At 43.8% G+C, this 20654-nt stretch overlaps 1 protein-coding gene across 1 annotated transcript in view; it reads right to left on the bottom strand.

The window, feature by feature from the left end:
* Positions 1-20654, bottom strand: part of SRGAP2 (SLIT-ROBO Rho GTPase activating protein 2) — a 236444-nt gene that overhangs the window by 214866 nt on the left and 924 nt on the right. The window contains 1 exon segment of the mRNA XM_032611585.1: positions 19087-19695. Within this exon segment, the coding sequence (XP_032467476.1) occupies positions 19087-19153 (67 nt within the window). The 5' untranslated portion in view covers positions 19154-19695.

The raw sequence follows: 20654 nt of genomic DNA on the forward strand, positions 1-20654 counted from the left end.
GGCTGCAGGCAGATGAAGGAGGAGGCGGCAACTGCCACAACCCAGCTTTGCATAAACATGGGTCTCTCCTCCACAGTGAGGGTCTCCAGTTGAGACGTCTATAAAATTAGCAGATGACAACACAAATAACCACACATCTACACCTTCCACAAAAATCCTTTTAACCGAATAAAAGTGCCAAGAGTTTCGTTCATTTATTAATCCAGTAAAACAATAAACATTTACTGTGTGCCAAAGCGCCACACTAGATGCCAGAAAAACAAACATAAACAGGGACAGTCCCTGCCTTCAAGGAGCTCACAGTTTAGTAGGTGAGAAAGATGTACACATAAATAAGTGCAAAGTAATGCAACTGGTATGAATGTATTTAGTTAAACACCAAGTACAGCATCAGCACAGTATACTTTGAGCACAGACAGAAGCCGATAGGTTCCCCCACACACTCTACTTGGCAGACTTGCTGTTTATCATTTACCCATCTGTATACAGAGGCCCACACTAATATTAGGTCAAATCTACATTATTAATCATATATTTATTTGTCTGCTAAGTCACTATCTTGATGTCTGCCCTGCGCAAGTCGTTGTTTTGTTCTTATGGGGAAGCATGGGTGTGCACATAAATCTCACCCAAATTGTGTAAGAGCAAACCTAAACTTGGGGTGGGGTACACAAGAGGTTCACTGTAACACGGCATGTCGTTTCAATTATGGCCCAGAAGGCAACGGGTGGTTCACTTTAACGAACAAACTGAGTCAACGTTACACAGGTCAAGTCTCCTTAAAACAAACTCCAGGAGACCATCCACCATTTTCTGTCACAGCAAACAAAGTCTTAATGTATGCTTGTCTGGACTGTGTGATTTACAAAGCAGATGCGCAAGCATTATATTGGTTAACCAACACGGCAACCCCTAGTATGCTTAGTACATGGTCATCTGATATCTGAAGAAGCTGAGGCCGGGAGAGGTTAGGCATCTACCCAGGGCCATGTAGTTAACGTAGTTAAGAGTCAAAGCTGGGACTGGTGTGCAAGCCTTCAAACCTCCATTTGGGTGGTGTTTTCCTACCAAATTGCTTAAAATCTGGTTGCTTAAAATTCCCAAGCCAACTGTGGATAATCTTTATTACTCAGAATTTTTTTTAAAAAAGGAGATTATAATAATTCCTACAGTCTCCTTGTATCCAGCACATTGGATGACAAGCAATCACAGGCCATTCTGCTCAAAATAGAAATAACACTAAGAATTCAAAGCCTTTGGAGGTGATGATGGAATCCACTCCGTCCAACCGCCGATATCGAAAATATGTTTTCCCATAAATAGCTTTAGTCTGATCTTCTCTCTCAACAAATTCCACATCACAATCTCCAATCAAGACCTCTATCTCACCATCGCAAAGTTATTCAAATTAGGACAATTAGCCACTTCTGCTCCCACACCTTGAAACAGCCCAGGCACCACCCAGTCAAGTAGCGCTGAACTCAGCCTCTCCCACACTCCCTTGGGAAGCTTTTAAAATAACTTGTTCCTTTGCCAGCTCCTTGTCAACCCCTGAGAGCTCCAGTGGTGGAGGGTGGTGGTGGGGTTTGACTTGACTTTTCTTTAATTCACAGGTTGACCCTCAAAAGGGGCCTCTAACCGAATCTCTGGCTGGAGAGAGGTTTATCAGAGGAGAACAGGGCAGCTAGGAGCTCAAGTTTTTCCTTTCCTTGTTTAGCTGTGCTCATCCCCGACAGGGACTGGGGAAAGAAAATGCTATTAATTCCTGAACACAAACAGTAAGTCCCCATCCAAGGGAGAACATTTCTCAAACTGAAATGTAAAGAAGCTGCAAATGAGGTCAGGTATTTGGCATGGGAGTGAGGTGCCATCTATTTCACGGTTTCTCTGCAACATTCCCAATTTAGAAGAAAGGAAAATGACAGATTTAATGAAAGTGGGGTGGCAGGAGTGGAGAAGGGATGGCACTGTCACTTGCCTGATGCAATTCCTGCTTGAATGGAACTGTCACCTCAAACTCAGGATGTCTAGAATAAAGCTCCCTGCTCCCTCTCTCGGCAAGCGCGGCGCCCCGACTTCCCCATGACTATTTCTGCCATCGCCACCATTGTCCTCTCTGTCTCCCAAGCTACAAACCTCAGGCATTCCTGACTCTTACCTCGGCCCTGGCTCCTATCTCTGTAGCCCATTTTCCTACCTTAGTAGCATCTCTGACTATAATGTGGACAAACATGGTACTAAGGGTAAAAGAACAAGCAGGCTTTGGAGCCCAACAGACCTGGGCCTCAGTCACCACCCCACCCCAGGTCACCTGTCACCTTAGATCATCTGTCTGAGCACAGCTGATAGTTGATAGTTCAGTAAATGGAGAATCACACTCCCCTCATCGGTGGCACTAAGAACTGGTCATATTTAACAACATATTCACAGCGCCCACTTCCGGGCCGGGCACAGACTGGTCTACATTGTGTGCGCAGGAGCGAGCCTCCCCTCCCAGTCCAGAGCAACCAGAGTGTCTCTGAAACCGGACTGCATGGCCCCACACTTCAACCCAGACGGCCTCTATTGTTCTGACCACGGCAGCACAGAATCAGACTCTGGCTGATCTTCAAGATCATCAAAATCCATCCAGCCCCATCCTACTCCCCTGTCTCTTAACTCCTCTGCTCTAGCCAGGGTCTACTCACTCACTCACTCAGCAAACATTTTTTGGGTGCCTACCACATGCCAACATGCTGCTGGATGCTGGGAATGTAAAGGTGAAAGGCTGCCCACCCTCAAAGAGCTCACAAGCGCCTTTCTGGTAGGGAGAGTGTATCTAAGGGAAGGGGCACGGGGTGGGGTGAGGGTGGATAGAACCATCATTGTATTACGGTGTAGGAAGTGATGCCGGAGGGGTGAGCATGGTGGGGGCTGTGGGAACACCACCAAGGGAAGTGCACACACGGCCTCTGTTCTTTCCTCCTACCCTCCAGTTAGCCAAATCCTACTCCGTAAGTCAAGGTCTTATTCATTCTGGCCCACACCTCTCCCATCTCTGAATTCCTCAAGTTCTTATCAACACTACTCATTTCTAGTCATCCACTGGCTGATGTCATTTCTTGTATTGCTGTTGGTTAAATTTTTTTTTATTACTCTTTGTATACGTTGGCAATTTTTCTCCACTGGTTTATGCGATTGTAGAGGATACCCACTAAGTTCTAGACAGCTCTAAAAATCTCTCGTGGAAACTATATATTAATTATTGGTGGCATAAGTGATAAGTTCAGGGTTACTGACAATCACAAAGTCATGTATTTATTTAGCACATTCTCCCCTCACCGCTAGGTCCTGACTTCTGCATGGCTTACCCTTGAAATCCAACCCAAAACAAGAGAGAAGACCCCTGGTTATCTCTGAAACACTTTCCAACACATAATTTGCTACTACTATAGTTTTAAAACCTTTCCAAAAAAGATTTTAAGTATAAGAAGCTCATCAAATAAAATCTGAGGTGGACACCCACTATAGCAAACATAAAAGCAGAGCTGTTCTGGTTGGAGCCATGGTGACAGCTTACTGCTGCCTACCTCAGGAGGGAGACATGCAACTCTGCATCAACAGCCCCTGTGGCACATTCCAGATGGCAACAGTGTTAACACCACTACAGCATGAAGGCAAGCTCATCTTGCCCACAAATATGTGGAAATTCAATACACGTCCAAACATGACATTATAAATCAATGGGGGAAAAGATGGCCCCTTTCAACAAATGAAATCAGAACAAATGGTTAGCCATAAGGAATATAAAATAAAGTTAGAGCCCTACCTCACACCATTCACAAAAATAAATTCCACATTTATTCAAGTCAGATTTGTGAGAAGCAAAACTTAAAAACATTTAAAAGAACACATAGGAGAATATCCTTATGATTTCAGGATAGGAAAGGTTGTGTATATGTGCATTCTAAAATAAGCCCAAACGATAAAGGAAAAGCTAGACAGATTTGAGTATATTAAAATTAAAAATTTCCTATACATCAAAGAATCCAATAAAAAGGTGAAAAGTTAAGCCAACTTTGGGAGAAGGTATTTGCAACCCATATCACCAACAAAAGATAAGTATCCAGAATATATAAGAAACACCCACATGTCAATATTAAGAAAAAGAAAAGAGCTGTTTCTAGACTGCAGTTCAAGAACTGCTCTGGGTACGTTTCCAGCTCAGTTCTCCCAGAAAACACAGTGAGGTGGTATCTTGTCCTACTTAGAAATGTTTATATTTTATTAGAGTTTATAATGTTTGTTACCATATATTATCTCAGCTTATCTATACAACTCTGGCATGTAGGCAGAACATATATTATGCCATTTTATTGATGAGGAAATTGAGACTCAAGAAGTTAAGTGATCAGTTTTAGGAAAATATATACATCACTTCCTAGTGAATAAAAAAACCTAGATTTTCTACCTTCTAATCTACAATCTTTCCATTTAAAAAAAATTACCTCCATTTTTTAAAAAACACCTGTTCACACAAAAATCTGTACATGAATGTTCACAGCAGCTTTATTCTTAACAGCCAAAAACTGGAAACAACCCAGCTGTCCTTCAATGGGTAAATGGTGAACAAACTGTGGTACATCCATACAATGGAACGCTATTCAGCAATAAAAAGGAATCAGCTAGCGATGCACACAACAACCTGGATGGATCACCAGATAATTATGCTGAGTGAAAAAAAGCCAATCCTAAAAGGCTGGATACTATATGATGCCATGTATATAACAGTCTTGAAATGACAAGATTATAGCCATGGGGAACAGATTAGTGTTTCCAGGAGTTAAGGAATAAGGACTAAGGGAGGTGAGATGAGGTGAAGGGGGAGACAGGACTATAACATGTCAACATGAGGGACCCCTTTAGTGATGGCACCGTTCAGCAGTTTGACTCTATCAATGTCAGTGTCCTGGTTGTGATACTGTACTACAGTTTTGCATGATGTCAACCATTGGGGGAAAACTAAGTAAAGGGTATGTACAAGCTCTCTGTATTACTTCTGACGATTGCATGTGAATGTGTAGTTATTTCAAAATAAAAGATTTCCAAAAAGCCCAGAAAACAAAAACCAAAACTGCCTGAAATCACACTGCCCTGTTGTCGTGCCAGTCATAGGTTAAATGAGATAAAGTATGGAAAGACACTTCTCAGACTGTCAAGTGCTCTATTAATACCAGGAGGCAATCACTATCCTCCTCCTTCACCAGCCTCATCAATGTTACTCATTGTCAGACTATTCTCTCCCTTCTGGGCCTTCTATATCCCTCCACTGTGGTCCTGTCACTGTATTTGTGTAACCTGTCCATTCCTTTTAATAGGCTGTAGCTCCTTGAAAACCAAAACCTTGTTATGTACCTCTAGATGCCCACAACCCAGCACATAACAAGCACATAGTAGGTGTTCAATAAATGGGTGCTGGATTGAAATTAGCTCATGATTTCCTTGTTCAGTACCAAATGAACCAAAACTGGTGGCAGTGGGGAGGGGAGAATACTGGGAAGAAGAACACCCCAGCAGCCATGAGGCAATGCCTTGAAAGTTTCATCAATTACCTCCTCCTTCCCTGAGCCACTGAAAACCCAGATGAAGCAAAGGTCTGTACAGAGGGAGTGGCGGCAGTAGCAAAAACATGAGTTCAGTTCATCAGGTCTCCTTTTTTATCCTGTTTCAAGCTCCGCAAATGAAAGAATTGACCATTTGTAGTTTGGGTCACTGGAACAAGATGGAAAGGTAGGCTACAGTGTACTCTTCCTGAAAAGATTTTAAAGGTTAGCTGACAGCCCTTTTCCTGACATGATTAGACTGAAGAATTGCCGGGGGCAGAAGAATATACTAAATGATCTGTTAGAATCTCTCAGAGACCTCACACTCTGGGCAAACAGATTTGGCTCATGGGGCGGGAGGGGGTTCCCACACCCCGAAAACAATGCTAGCAGCTCCTTACTCCTCCAAATAGTTCTCGAGCATTTAAAAAAAAAAAAAAAAAAAAGCACAAGCGAGTGCTTTGCTGCTCCTAATGTTATCGTATAATTTTTCAAATTCTTATTCAATTACATATCATGGTCTTATCTGCAATCTCCACAGGCCAAATAGCCCTGCTTTCACATCATGCCCACTGAGCCTGCAGAACACAAGCAATTCCAGCTCTCATAAACATGAGATCGTTTTACATTAAGTTTTGTAAGACAGTGTGTGTGTGCGCGTATATGTGCACGCGCAAGCTTGTGCTCAGGAGTGCCTCGTCTTCTGTGAGGAACAAGGAGAAGACTTTAGTTAATGGAAGGTTAAAAACTTGGGAGGTTTGTCTCTGCCTGGATAATGATTAACTCTTTTTGCTGCTGAATCCAGAAGAGCTAGAATTTCTGGACTGGCAGTCCTGCTCCCTGGCCCAAGAGGGAAAGAAAGCTCACGTGCACACATGTACTGTCAGAAAGAACCAACTGGTATGGATCGATTTCAGGCTTTGGCAGTGGGAACACTACTGTAGTTTTAAAGAGTTCTAGGTGTTTTAAAATTGTATTGTCACTGATCTTGAAATATCCAGATCAAGAACCTCATTAATCAAATCAACAGATATCATCTACGCAAAATGCTTCAACGTTTGTTTAAAACTGCTGACAGCAAAGCATTGAGATAACTTACATCACCACAAATCACTGAATAAATAAGAGAGATCAAGAGATACAGCACAACTGACTCCAGGGACATCTAAAACACAAAGCCTATTAATATCATTTAAAGACGAAAACTTAGGGCTTCCCTGGTGGCGAAGTGGTTGAAAGTCCACCTGCCGATGCAGGGGACACGGGTTTGTGCCCCGGTCCGGGAAGATCCCACATGTCGCGGAGCGGCTAGGCCCGTGAGCCATGGCCGCTGAGCCTGCACGTCCGGAACCTGTGCTCCGCAACAGAGAGACCACAACAGTGAGAGGCCCACGAACCGCAAAAAAAAAAAAAAAGAAAGAAAAAAAAAAGAAGATGAAAACTTTAACATGTGGAATCTAATTTTAAAAAATGATATAAATGAACTTATTTACAAAACAGCAACAGACTCACAGATTTCGAAAACAAACTCATGGTCACCAAAGGGGAAACGTAGTAGGAAGGAATAAATTAGGAGTTTGGGATTAACATATACACAGTACTATATATAAAATAGATAATCAACAAGGACCTACTGTATAGCACAGGGAACTCTACTCAGTATTCTGTAATAACCTATGAGAAAAGAATCTGAAAAAGAATGAATATATATATATATAAAACTGAATCACTTTGCTGTACACCTGAAACTAACACAACATTGTGAATCAACTATACTCCAATAAATTAAATAAAATTTTAAAAAAGATGAAATCTTAAACCAGGAGTAGGAGAGATGAGTAGGAAGAACCTACAGTATCTGTTCTGTGGTTTCTAGCCTTCTCTTAGGACAATTATGAACATGTAAACTCTATGTGTCAACTCACTTGAAGATAACCATTTTGGATCGTATGTCCTAAAAATGACAAAGCAAGGAACTAGTAATCCGTCTTTCTACTTTCTAGCTGAGAAGCTGAGAATCCCAAAAGTGGAAGGACTTGTCCAACATGACATAGCTAGTCCTCCATGGCCCTACAGCCCTCCTTCCCTCCCTGTGAATGATATTTTTTAAATGCTGTACTGATAAAAATATGAGCTGTCATCATTATTAATGGTACTCATTTTAAAACGACAGACTGTTACTTAGCCTATTCATTAGGTGGAAAGAAAACAAACACAAATGTGGAAACACTTCCACTCCATATTACAGCATACCTCATCACAATCCACAAAGAAATCCCTTAGTTGACAAAGGTCCTAACATATGGAGAGGAATACAAGAGGCAAGAGGCCAACTTACATCCTGGGAGAGGCTGAAGTCCCTTACCCCACAGCCCAGATGTCTAGATTAACCCTACCCAGTTCCACATCCATGCCACCTCCGCCCAGTTTGTCCCAGACCAGATGTCAGGGATTAAAAACCTCCTACTTCCTTATTCTATAATTGTAATTTAAGACAATCACCCAACTTCCATTTTCTTTCTCTTTTAAATTCAAGTTCTGTACACAACATAAATTTCTATAATACCCAGCGTTACACAAGTTCCACCTCTGGCCCATGACCATTGATGAGGAAAACCATATACACCAGTATAAGGAGAGAATTTTCTCACTCTGTAAGTCTCTGAGCTTACTGGAAGTCCTAGGTTTAATATATTTATCCTGATGAAAGCATTTATTGTCCCTGGTAACCCAGTCACAAGTCCACCTCTAGGTCAGTCAAGTAACTATCCCTCACCTCAATTTCTCCAGCTGTGAGGCTCACCTTTCTATCAGATCGTGACACCTAACCAAGTGTCACTTCAGATGCTCTCCAGAGCAGCTGCCACTGTGCCACCACAGGGGTCCACGCTCCATGTGTGCAGCAGCCACAGAGACATGGCAAGCCCTGGGGCTGGGGAGAGTGTCATTCAGAGAATACAACAGGTTTTGTACTTACAAGTGTGCCTGCTAAATAGGGGCAAAACTGTTACCTCCAATATCTTAAATAAGCAAAACTAATGAACCATGAAAGCTGGGGCAGGCCTTAGAAATTTTCTAATTTAACCCCACTTTCCTAGATGAGAAAACCAAGGTGTAGGCAGATCAAATAGGTATATACTAGGAAGACATTTAGAACATTGCATTTAGAACTCCTCTTCGCATCAAGATACTAGGAAATGAGAACAATCAACTAAATGTCCACAGCATTTCATAGTTTCGAAGGCATTTCTAATGAATTATTTCATTGGAGCCTCACAACAGTGTTGAGTGGGCCTGGTTTCCCACTCTGCCTTCATCACTTACTAGCTGCGTGCTTTGGAGTAAGTTATTTAACCTCCCTGTTTCTCATCTGTCAACTGGGGATAATAATAGTAGCTACCTCATAGGGCTGTTGGGAGATTCATGAGTTAAGACTACACGTAAAGCACTTCAAACACAATTCAGACATAAGAAGTACTCACTAAATGCTAGCCATCTTCACCATAATCACCATCACCATTAGCCAAGGCCAAGAATTGTTGTCCCGATTTTACAGATGAGGAAACAAACAAGGAATTTTGAGACCTGAGGTGAGTTACCCCCAAAATCACAGTTGTAAATGGCAAAGCCAAACTGAACCAAGGCTTTCTGACTCCAAATCCAGCATTCTTTCCCAGGGAACCACGCTGCCCTGTAGTTCAGTTTGTTATGGCCCCAAAGAAGTATTGCTCCAAAATAGATATCTCAGTCAAGATGCTTTCCCAAAGAGCAGCTTACTCATCTGACAAGATTTGGCCCAATTACCCTCACCCCCCTAAAATAAATAAATAAACACAAGAAAAAGACTAGTGGGAAAAAGGAGCAGATCTCCAAGGGGTTTCAACGTTTGGAGAAATTGGTGCCAACTCTTCAGAAACAGGATGTATTTCTTAAAGCTCCTGGCATATCATGTCTTGGCCAGCTCACGCTCCTGGATCCCTTTGTTTTCTGTGCTTTGTCTTCCTGTGGAGCCCATGGCTGGTGAGGTCACCTTCTCCAGGGTGAGCACTCAGACCCTACTATGATTTGAAAGGCAGAATCTGGGCTCAGGCAGCAAAGACAAGGTCCCAACTTTCATGATGCCTTTTGGGTCACCTGCCCACTGATTAATGCATTTTTAGAAGAAAAGGTTAAAAAAAAAAAAAAAAAAAAAAAAAAAGGCTCTGCCTTCTCCCTAACAGATGGCATCCTAAAATACTCACAGAAATGGAGGAGGTGCACTTCCCAGCTGCTCTTCCTTCCTCATGAATGTATATTTCAAGTTCAGAACCCTTCTTTCACAATGTATAAATAAAGTCAAGGCTACTTTATACCAAATGACTAGAAAAACCAGCGGGGAGAGTTTTTCTGTTGGTCACTTTGGACCTTTCTTCCCCTTTTACCATAGACCATGCAGCTGCTTCTAATAAGGCAATAGCTCTCTCCAAAACCATGCCTCGAAAAAGTATCCCAGCAGTTCTTCTTCAGGTCAACTCTGTTTTAACTCCCGGTCAAAATAGACCTAAACTTTCTCAAATTTAGACCTGGACTATCTGTTTTAAATGATGAATAAATCCTGGACAAATGTAGAATGTGTTTTGCTTCAATTACAGAAAAACCTTACTTTTGTTTTAAACTCTTTCAAATTTCAGAGTTAATATTTTCCTTGAATTTTAAGGAAAGACATGATTGAAGAACTCAAGTATAGCTCTAGGGCAATGATTCTAAAGGGGCAGAGGGGGTAGTAAATAAGGAAAAACTTAACCCCACTGGGGAACCTCCACAGCGCTACATAGTTTGTACTTGTCCCTGTATGATGATAATATTCACAATGCTTAATCTACTTTGAATTTCAATAACATTAACATAAGGAGAAGTCTTGTTATTGGAGTAGGAGGAGAAATGCAGAAGCAAGGCAATCCTGGCACTGTCAAATCCAACCTCAACTCAGAAAAGGTTCACATTCAATTTATAAGTATTTATTCATTTCCATGCCAGAAGCTGGACGCATGGAAATGAATAAAAGACAATTCCGTCCCCCAGATACTCAGCTAGTTATAAATAATGAGGTGTAAATGAAGAGATTACAATGTAATATGATGAGTGCAATATAAAAAATAAGCACAAAGACACTGCTGAGGAGATGCTGAGGGTGGGCTGAGTAACCCTGTGCAGAGATGCTAAGGAATCCTGCTTGGCATCTTGCACAGGGTCACTATGCAGAGAGTAGGGATAAGCAGGGAACACTTCCTGGAGGTGGTGACATCTGAGCTGGGTTTTAAAGGATAAGTTTTCCAGGTTCAAGGAAAAGGACCCATTCCAAACAGAAGACAGCATGGATAAAGCATGAAGCATGAAATAACATAATGCAGTAAGGGAACGAGAGGCAGTTTAGCCTTCTAGTGGTAAAAAATGTGACCAAGGTAATTGGGAAGTGATGGATATAAACAGTCTATGCTATGACCTTAGCAGAACAATAAATTTGGTTTTTAAAAAAATCACTTTGGTGGTATTATGCAAGATATATTATCAAGATCAAATTAAGAAACTACTTTTAAAAAAATTATTTGTAGTAGTCCAGGTCATTCATTTATGCATTCATCATTACAGCCAGTATATATTTACTAAGAGCCACCATTTAGGGCTACAACACTATTCTAGACATGTTTACTATCTGAAGGGGCCCCCCCATAGTAAGAGTTACTTATTTAGCATTTAATACTTACCATACACGATGGAGCTAGCATTTTACACATATTCACAATAAACCAGAAAGGTTGGTCTTATCTCTGTGTCACAGAAGAGAAGTTGAGTGAGCAAGGATATACAGCAAGGAGGTGATACTGACAAGATTCCAACTGAGGGCTACTTCCAAAGCCTACGCTCTTCACATTGCACTGCACTACACAACCTCAAACCATTCCTACCAGAAGTCTAGCAGTAGAGAGAAGAGTAAAAGACAAATATTTAAAACCTAAGGCAGTACGAGATCAATGCCATAGCGCAACGTGAATGAACTAGAGAGAAGGGTCATTTCTGATCAGTGCGACCAAGGAAGGCACCCCAGAAAAGTTGAGCTTTACTAGAAGGGTGAGATCTCAGTAGGTGGAGGTGGGGCTGGGCAGGGAGAAAGAGGTGTTCCATGAACAGTGCTCAGAACTTAGACTCTGATGATGGCCGAGGTTCTAATTCCTGTTCATTCACTAGCTGCATCCTCTGGGTGAGTTGCTGAATCTCCTACACCTCACTTTCTTCATCAGCAAAATGGGGTAATAACAATATATTCCTCCTAGAACTGGTGTAAGAATTATGAAATAATTTATGTAGAGTATTTAGCATAATGCCTAGTACATTAAGCCCCAAACAAACAGCAAAATATTAGTTAATAGTATATGTGTCTAAAGAATGGCAAATAGGGAATTCTCTGGTGGTCCAGGGGTTAGGACTCCGCACTTTCACTGCTGAGGGCCCGGGTTCAATCCCTGATTGGGGAACTAAGATCCCACAAGCCACGTGGTGTGACCAAAAAAAATAAAAAATAAAGAATGTCAAATAGTGCAGATAGGCCTCCAGTCCTTTTAAAGTAAAATGAAAAAGTATGGTTGACATGATAGGTTGCAGCCAGATTGAAGACCAAGTAATATTCACCTTGGAAAGGTGGTCTCTATTCAACAGATGATAGGGAATCAATCATTAAAGGAAAGAAGCCATATTCATAACACTCTGAGCAGATCTCCCATGGGAGCCCTCAGCCCCTCCCCTTGGCATCTGGCTCACTTGTGACCAGTTTCAGAAGAGGCCTGAGGCTCTTCAACTTGTACTGTCATTCTTCAACTTGTAACTTATCCAAGATTTTTTTCTTTTCTTTCTTCCCCTATCCTGTACCCTCTCTCCTAAACATGGTACTAGCTGAGACACAATTATTAACACAACTTCCCTGGGAGATTATTTATTTTTATTTACTAAGGTTAAATAAATTTTCCAGGGACCAATCTAGGTGGCTTGGATCATTATTTAAAACTTGGTAATATCTGGCTTTTACTTATTTATTTTTAACCTAATGTCATTTCTATAATGCAGTATTATCTTACTCATTTATTAACACATTATGATGAAGAAACTTTGTGATGGTTTCATTCACTTATCTTGATTGTGATGTTTTCATAGGTAGACAACATGCCAAAACTTATCAAATGTATACCTCAAACAAGTGAGGTTTATTATATGTCAATTAAACCTCAGTAAAGCTGTTAAAAATACAATAAAAGGGGCTCCCCTGGTGGCGCAGTGGTTGAGAGTACGCCTGCCGATGCAGGGGACACGGGTTCGTGCCCCAGTCTGGGAAGATCCCACATGCCGCGGAGCGGCTGGGCCTGTGAGCCATGGCCGCCATGGCCGCTGAGCCTGCGAGTCCGGAGCCTGTGCTCCGCAAAGGGAGAGGCCACAACAGTGAGAGGCCCGCGTACCGCAAAAAAAAGAAAAAACAATAAAAGTTTAGTCATTCACGTAATTATTAAAAGGTATAAAATTAATACACAATGCTTATACTACCAACATAAATATATACTCATAATATGAAAATATGTATATTTAAAGGTTAATTCTAAAAATTTAATGAGGACAGGTGATTATATAGAAATGTATACACAGGCCTGTAAAACTTTGGTGTAGAGGGCATTTAAAAAAAATAGGAATATACCTATGTTCATGGCAGCATTATTTGCAATAACCAAAAGGTAGAAACAACCCAAGTGTCTATGGATAAACAAAACATGGATTATACATATAATGTCCTTAAAAAGGAAGGAAATTCTGACACATGTACAGATCCTGGATGAACGTTTAAGACATTATGCTAAGTGAAATAAGCCAGTCACAAAAGGACAACTACTGTATGATTCCACTTATATGAGGTACCTAGAGTTGACAAATGTGGGCAGGGGGCAGTTATTGTTTAATGGGTACAGAGTTTCAACTCTACAAAATGAAGAGTTCTGTGGAAAGATGGTGGTGATGGTTACACAACAATGTGAATGTAATTAATGCCACTGAACTGTACACTTAAGAATGCTTAAGATGGTAAATTTTATGTTATGTGTATTTTACCACAATTAAAGAGAGAGAGAGATGAGAGTTCCTACATATTATTGTAAAATCAGTAAAGGTGTTATTTTGTAATTTTCAAAGACATTTTTAAGTGCTCTCATTACTTATTTTTAAATCAAACAACTTTGACGGTAACTCTCCCAGATTCTCCAAAAGGCCAATTCTGTAGCTGACCAGTTAAAACTATTCACTTGAATTGTATTACCAGTAGAAATCTAAATATCAACTTCTTTTTCCCTACAACATGACATCATATTTTCCTAACAAAGCCCTCAGAGGTCTCGGGTCTAAAGTAATCACAATTCCCATGAAGAAAACCTCTCTTCTGGAAGGAGAACCCTACAGGTGCCACCAGCAGCCCACGTTTATCTAGAGTGAACAGTGGGAGTTTAGGAGTCGGGGGCTAAGCACCTGCTGATTTTAAAGGGTGTGGACCCTACATATCAGGGCCAGGTCAGACCCTGTAAACTTCAAAACAGAGAAATGATTAGGGCTTGTCTGGGCCGTCAACCTGTGTGGTGCATAATTACCAGATGAGCTCCTCCAAAGGAAATTTCTGTTCCCATTCCCCCAAGAGAATGCCTGAAATTGGAAAAGTTAAGGACCCCTCACAAACCTTGTTTCTAACCATTGCGACTTTGCACAGCACACAGCATCCCCAGCTCCTTGCCCACCACCTTCCTCCAGGGCCTTTTAACTTGGAGATACAGAGTACAGTACTTTAATTTTTCCAAGAGATTCATTTTCTTCCAGGAGCTCACCTTACTTACAGTCTTATTTTCCCTGAGCAAAGGAAAAGGTGCCTTCAATCATCTCGCAGGAAGATGATAGCATCTGCTTGGGGATTCCAACGAGATGTTTTACTGCAGCTTTTCACAAACTGATTATATTTAAAGCTCCCTTGAGGAATGGGGGCTGGAAAGAAAGAAGCTTCGGAGAAGACCTTTATTGGCAGGAGTGAAGAACCGCTCACACCTCCCCGGGGAAGTGTGTGTGCATACACATTATGTCTAAAGTTTTAAATTTCATCTCCTGCTCTGAAAGGGTCCTGAAAGGGTTAAACTGTTCCAGGCAAAGGCTTTTCTATCAAAATGCTCCAGATGGAAATTACAAAATTTCACTTCTCAGCTCTGTGGTGCTCACACACTGTTCTTCTAAGACATTAAAAAAAAAAAAAAAAAGACAAGACCCCTAATGTTCTCAAGAAAGCGAATTTGACGGCTCAGCACACAGTGCCACTCTGTTTCAGATGATCCCTCCTAGAATATTTGCATTAACTGTCAATCTCAAGTTTTCTGGGGGACAGTAAAAACTCAAGGTGTGGAGAGGGTACAGGAAAGGGAGCCTTAAACAAAGTCACGACAATAGCTGGGAGGGTTTGCTGTGATGTGAACTCATCCAAATGCCAGCTAGATTATCATCTCTTGTGATGGTTATGCCCTGCACCTTACCACCTTTTGCTGCTCCAATCCCAAAAGAAGCTAACTAACTAGAGGCCAAAAGGCCTCAGGTTATGACCACGAACCTGACCATGAATTTGTCAAGAATTTGCCAAGATTAATGTATATGAAGCACTTTGTAAATTGAGCCATGTACAAATACGAAGAGTATTATTACTTTCGAGTCAGAGATTGAAAGGCATGAACTTTCAAAGGAATCTGAACACCCACAAACCAGAAACAATGATGGTTTTTAAGAAGTCGGCTCCAAGGCAGGCTAAGGAGTCACGCCCTTCATAAAACCACACTGGGGTAGGGTTGGGGCTGCAGTCTCAGAAGTCCCTCAGGGCACACGCAAGCAGGTGGTTTAAAGGGACCCAAAACCACAGGATAGACAGGGTCCCCCAAAGTCCATTAACGGTCCCCTTGATTCAAACCATTCTGACTGAAAAGCAAGACCGAGGACTCTGGTCAGAGACATATAGAACAACAGCGGTCAACAATTAGACAGTTTACCTGTTCATTTTACAGAATGGGAAACTGAGTTCTAGAGGGTTTAAGTGACTGAACCAAGATACCTTTCACTACTACTGGAGGAACTTAAGCTAGAACTCAAGTTTCATCCTAGACTTGTTTCCTATCATTATAACTGGCACTTTGGGAGTGAAAAGGCAATGCGGCCTTAATGGTCATCCCATTTCAGCAGACCTTACTATTATTGAGCATTTACAAGTGCCAGATACTGTGCTAAATGATTTTGATATACTATCTCATTGAATCCTCACAATGACCTTAGGAAACACATATTATGTTGCCTATTTTCCAGGTTAGGATCCCGAGGCTTGGACAAGTCAGGTAAACTGCCCAAGGAGCGAGGCAAGCGAGTGACAGCGCTGAGATTTAAACCTGGATCCCTTTGACTCAAAAACTTGCGCTCTTAACCACCAGACCAAAAAAGCAATTTTCTTTTTTATCTTGGCATCTATAAGAGAAGTAGGACTGGCAGCACTATGAGTCCCACACAACACATAAAAAGCTGAAACATCATAAATCTGTCCAAGGGCTTCCAGCTAGTAGGGGAGCAGAGCCAACCCAGAACCCGGGTCCTTTGTCTCCAAGTTCTATGATCTTCCATGGAGAACACAGACTCTAGAATGCAAGCTTCATGAGGGAGAGGACTTTTTCTTATTTACTGCTACGTCATCAGTCCCCAGAACCCATTGAAGGCACTCAGTAACTAGTTGATGAATAAAGAAGTGGAGTCCACCTGCTGTGGTTTGGCTGTGTGACCTTGGGAGGGCTTCTTTATCCTCTCTAAGCCTCAGTTTCTTCATGCAGTGAATAGAGGATGAATATTCACCTCCACGTTTTAAGTGAAGATTAAATGAGACAATTCTTATAAAGCACTTGGGACAGGCTGGAACATAATGACCATCCAAAATGTAATCTATTATTATCACTATTACTACTATTATCCATTGTCAGATTTTGGCTTCTTAAGTTTTTTTTTCCCTACTCTGGTCAAATGATGTTTCATAATAATTATGAATAGAATAGAATAGAGAATTGGGAGTCAGTAACCTGCTTCTAGTTTCAGATCTACCACCACCTAGCTGTGTGACCTTGGACAAGCCTCTTTATTTCTCTATACTTGCCTCAGCTGTAAATGAGGGACTAAACCATTCAAATTAGTCTCTTTTTTTTTTTTTTTTTTTTTGCGGTACGCGGGCCTCTCATTGTTGTGGCCTCCACCATTGCGGAACACAGGCTCCGGACGCGCAGGCTCAGTGGCCATGGCTCACGGTCCCAGCCGCTCCGTGGCATGTGGAATCTTCCCGGACCGGGGCACGAACCCGCGTCCCCTGCATTGGCAGGCAGAGTCTCAACCACTGCGCCACCAGGGAAGCCCCAAATTAGTCTCTTAAGCATTCATTGGGCACCTTCTCTGAGTAAGACATCATGCTCGGCCACCTATAAAATTCTATGATCCTGAATAGTGTTAATGAAAAGATATCAGTGCAAAGCAAGAGAGTCCCCTACTTGTGGCAAGGGTGAAGACAAACCCCAAATAGCCAACTGCATTACATCATCTCAATGAGTAATGTTTGTAAATACACAAAGTATTTAATTGAGACACTTGTGAGAAATCCTTCACCAATACAGAATCAGCAGATACAGTTCTATTAATACCTATCAGTCCCGAACCTTCCAAAATATAAACATGTAAATTCACTTTGCACCTTAGTCAAATGGCGTGCTTCTGGAGAGAAATCTGGGAGAGTCAAAGTTATTAACGCTCCCTGTGGCAACAGTTAAGAATAGGATGTATTAAAAAAAAAAAAAAGAATGACATATCTGGTTAAAACTGCAGGGGGGAATTCCAGCAGCAAACTGCAGTGCATCTGGACAGGACACTGAGGCCAGTGGCTTATTGTTTACAAAAAGAGGCCCAGATTATGAACAGTGACAAGAGGCCAAGACCTCAATTATACCTCACAACCACACCTCTCCCAATCCCAGTTCAACTGAAGCTATCCATCAGTCAACTCCCCCATCTCTGTAATAAACCCACCAATATTTGCAGCCCAGTGGATAGAAGGTCCCTCAGGGCACTTCCAGCACTGACCAACCTGATGACATTAAAAAGATCCTACAGGCACAGTGGGGACTTCAAACTACCTTCCAAGCTTCCAAGAGATAAAGCAGCTGCCCATTTCAAACTCTAGCCCTACTCGCACCCCCGGCAATCGTTAGAGGGGAGGCATGGCCCTTCCCAAGTCCTCTATGATAGGAAAAGGTCTTCTCACATTGGTGCAGGGAAAGAAGGAGGGGCCCCTCCCTCTGTACTCCGAAACAAAGGAAAACCCAGAGCTCCAACCATGTGGTGTAACATTCAAGGCCACCCACCTCTCCCACTACCCAGCTGAAGTCTCAGTGGGCTAGAGCCACATGGCTCTTTCCAGTGACTGGCCAAGAAGGGACGGTGCCTTGCATAACCATATGCTGGGGCTCTTTAACAGGCGGGAACCCCTTCTATGGGAATTGCTGGTTAAAAAAGGCTATCTGGGAAGGGGTTTTGATTCATGCACCAAGTCAGGCAGTGGACTAGATGTGCTAGCAGGTCACTTGCTATCTCTAGGTCCACATTTTGCTTTACCCCTCATATTTTTGCAGAGAGGTAAGCAGGCCTTTAAAAGCATGTATTCTGGAGCAGAGGACAACACAGAAGGGTTAAACAATTATGTCTTCCCATTCTCCAGACTCAGCACCACCCAGCAACAACCCAACTCCATTCAGGTTTAGGTGAGGGCGGAGACCGGGTGTGAGTGACCTTATGCTTTCTGTTCTCTGATCTCTGAATGCAGACAACCAGAGACCAGGCAGGTACAAGGTGCACCCAAGGTGGCCACAGACTTTCTGTGCCTGATGCCATAGCGAGTGTCATGTTTTGATATAGTGCCTCAGAAAAAAAAAACCCGCGTCTCCCACGGCTCTCCAAATGGTACACCTTCTCAAGGTTGCCTTTCTCTGCCTGGACTCCTCTTCAACCTCTGAAATAAATTCCCAAACACCTGTCAGATTTCAGTTGTCCTTCAAGGAAACCTGACCCAGACACCCAGAGGCAAATTGCCGCCTTTCTCTCTCCAAGAACCTCCTGCCCCTCCCCCCATCGTATTTAGCTTGGGGAAAAGGACTGCCAAAATAATGGCCAGCCCTACAGATAAATCTAAAGCCCGCTCCGAAAATTCCTTTCCAGAGCCTGTGGCCCCTGGCATGGCCAATCCCTCGGAGGCTCAGACCCACATATGAAACCACCTCTGGGGTCAGCCTGCCCCCACATGCTCCACCCAAAGAAATGAACATCTTGCAAATCAGGGTGGAAATTCATGTCTCAATGGTCTACAGAGAATATGCATTATGCTATTTTTCATAGCCCTTACCTTTGACCTGAGTATCGTACTCTGCTATAATCTCCTTATCCTTTTTGAATTTGGCTGGAGACGTCATGTTTTCCTTCTTTCTTCCAAATTCGAATTGTGAATTGATAAATCCACGGGAAAAATCCAACCACCGAAATCAATACCTCCAAGATCGCTTCTCCAAAAGGCAGAAGGGGCCCCCCGCGGTGGTCTCCAGCGCTCCGGGGAGCGCGGGCTGCGGGCTGGGCAGGCGGCTACGGCGGACACATGCAGACGGTGGGCGCTGGGGCCGGCGCGGCGGCGGTTGGTTCCTGTGCTAGAGCCCAAGCCGCAGCCTCAGCATTAGCCGGGAGAACTGCAGCGCCCGGAGGCTGGCCTGGGGTCTGACATCAACGACACAGGCGGGGAGTGGAAGTCCTTCCGCACAACATGGTGTGGGGGGCGCGGGGATGTGGACTCGCCCAGCTGGGTCCCCGGGAGGGAGTGGGTGCGTATCGGGGTGCCGGGGGAGGGCTGGGCGTGCTTCGCGGTTTTTTGTTGCACAGCCTCGAAGATGCTGCAAATCAAATCCCAAACGGGAGCCGCAGCAGCGCAGACTGGATCGGAAGTCGTTTGCTCCGGTTCACTTGCCTGTAAATGCAGGGAAAAGAGGAGGGGGCGATCAGCCCCAGCGCAGATCCTAATCGATGCGGGGGTGGGGTAAGGGAAGCCGTTTCCAGCCTGGCCTGGGCCCATTCATCTCAGCCAAACGCCGCCCGGCCCGCAGAGCCCGGCGCAGCGAGGTGGGGAGGAAGGAAGCTCCCTCCGGATTTTGTTTTAAGGCTGAAAGAAAACACTTTGGAGCAGCTGCCTTCGAGGGCTTGGGGTGGGGACTAGTGGCGGGAACGCGGGGCTCCGGGCGGGGACTGCGGCACCTCGGCGACCTCCCGAACCTTGCCAGCGCTGGGCAGCGGCTTCCGGAGGGAACCCTCCTGGCCCTGCCTCTGATACGGCCCCCGACCCCCGGCTGGGGCAACTCCCTTGACTTAAAAGGGTATCAAAGCCAGGGAGGGACAAGCCACCCGGGCACAACTTTTCTTCCCCTGCGCCCCTCCTCCCAGTTGTTTTGTTTTTGGTTGCTAGCTTCTCTTGGCAGCAAAATGTTGGGGGGTGAGGGGGGAGTGATCTGCAGGAAAAAGCCTGCTCGGCACGGGACACATCCAGGAAAACAATGTGGTCGGCAGAAGCAGGAAACGGGTTAGAGGCGAGGGTCGGAGTCGGGAAAACCGGGAAGGCGGGGGGTGGGGGGCGGGGGGGGGGGAGGAAGGCAGCCACCGCCTCTCAGGCCATCCCCAATTGGTCACCCAAGCCCAGAGATCCCAGATACCGCACCCAATCCCCGCCTGGGGATTGGGGGAAGGTCGTTGAGGGTCGCAGTCCCGACTCCTCGCACCAGGAGGTACCCGAGGAGATCCCGCTCCAACCCAGGCCCAGGAGGTGGGAGGGACTGGGACGGGAGTGCAGAGCCGGGCGTCTCGCTCCCGGACGCGCCGCAGCGGCGACCCTCCCTCCTTGGCCGCCCCTTTCCCTTTCCGCGCCGGGAGTCTCCC

This window comes from Phocoena sinus, chromosome 1 (assembly GCF_008692025.1).
Source record: "Phocoena sinus isolate mPhoSin1 chromosome 1, mPhoSin1.pri, whole genome shotgun sequence".
Classification (NCBI taxonomy): Eukaryota; Metazoa; Chordata; class Mammalia; order Artiodactyla; family Phocoenidae; genus Phocoena; species Phocoena sinus.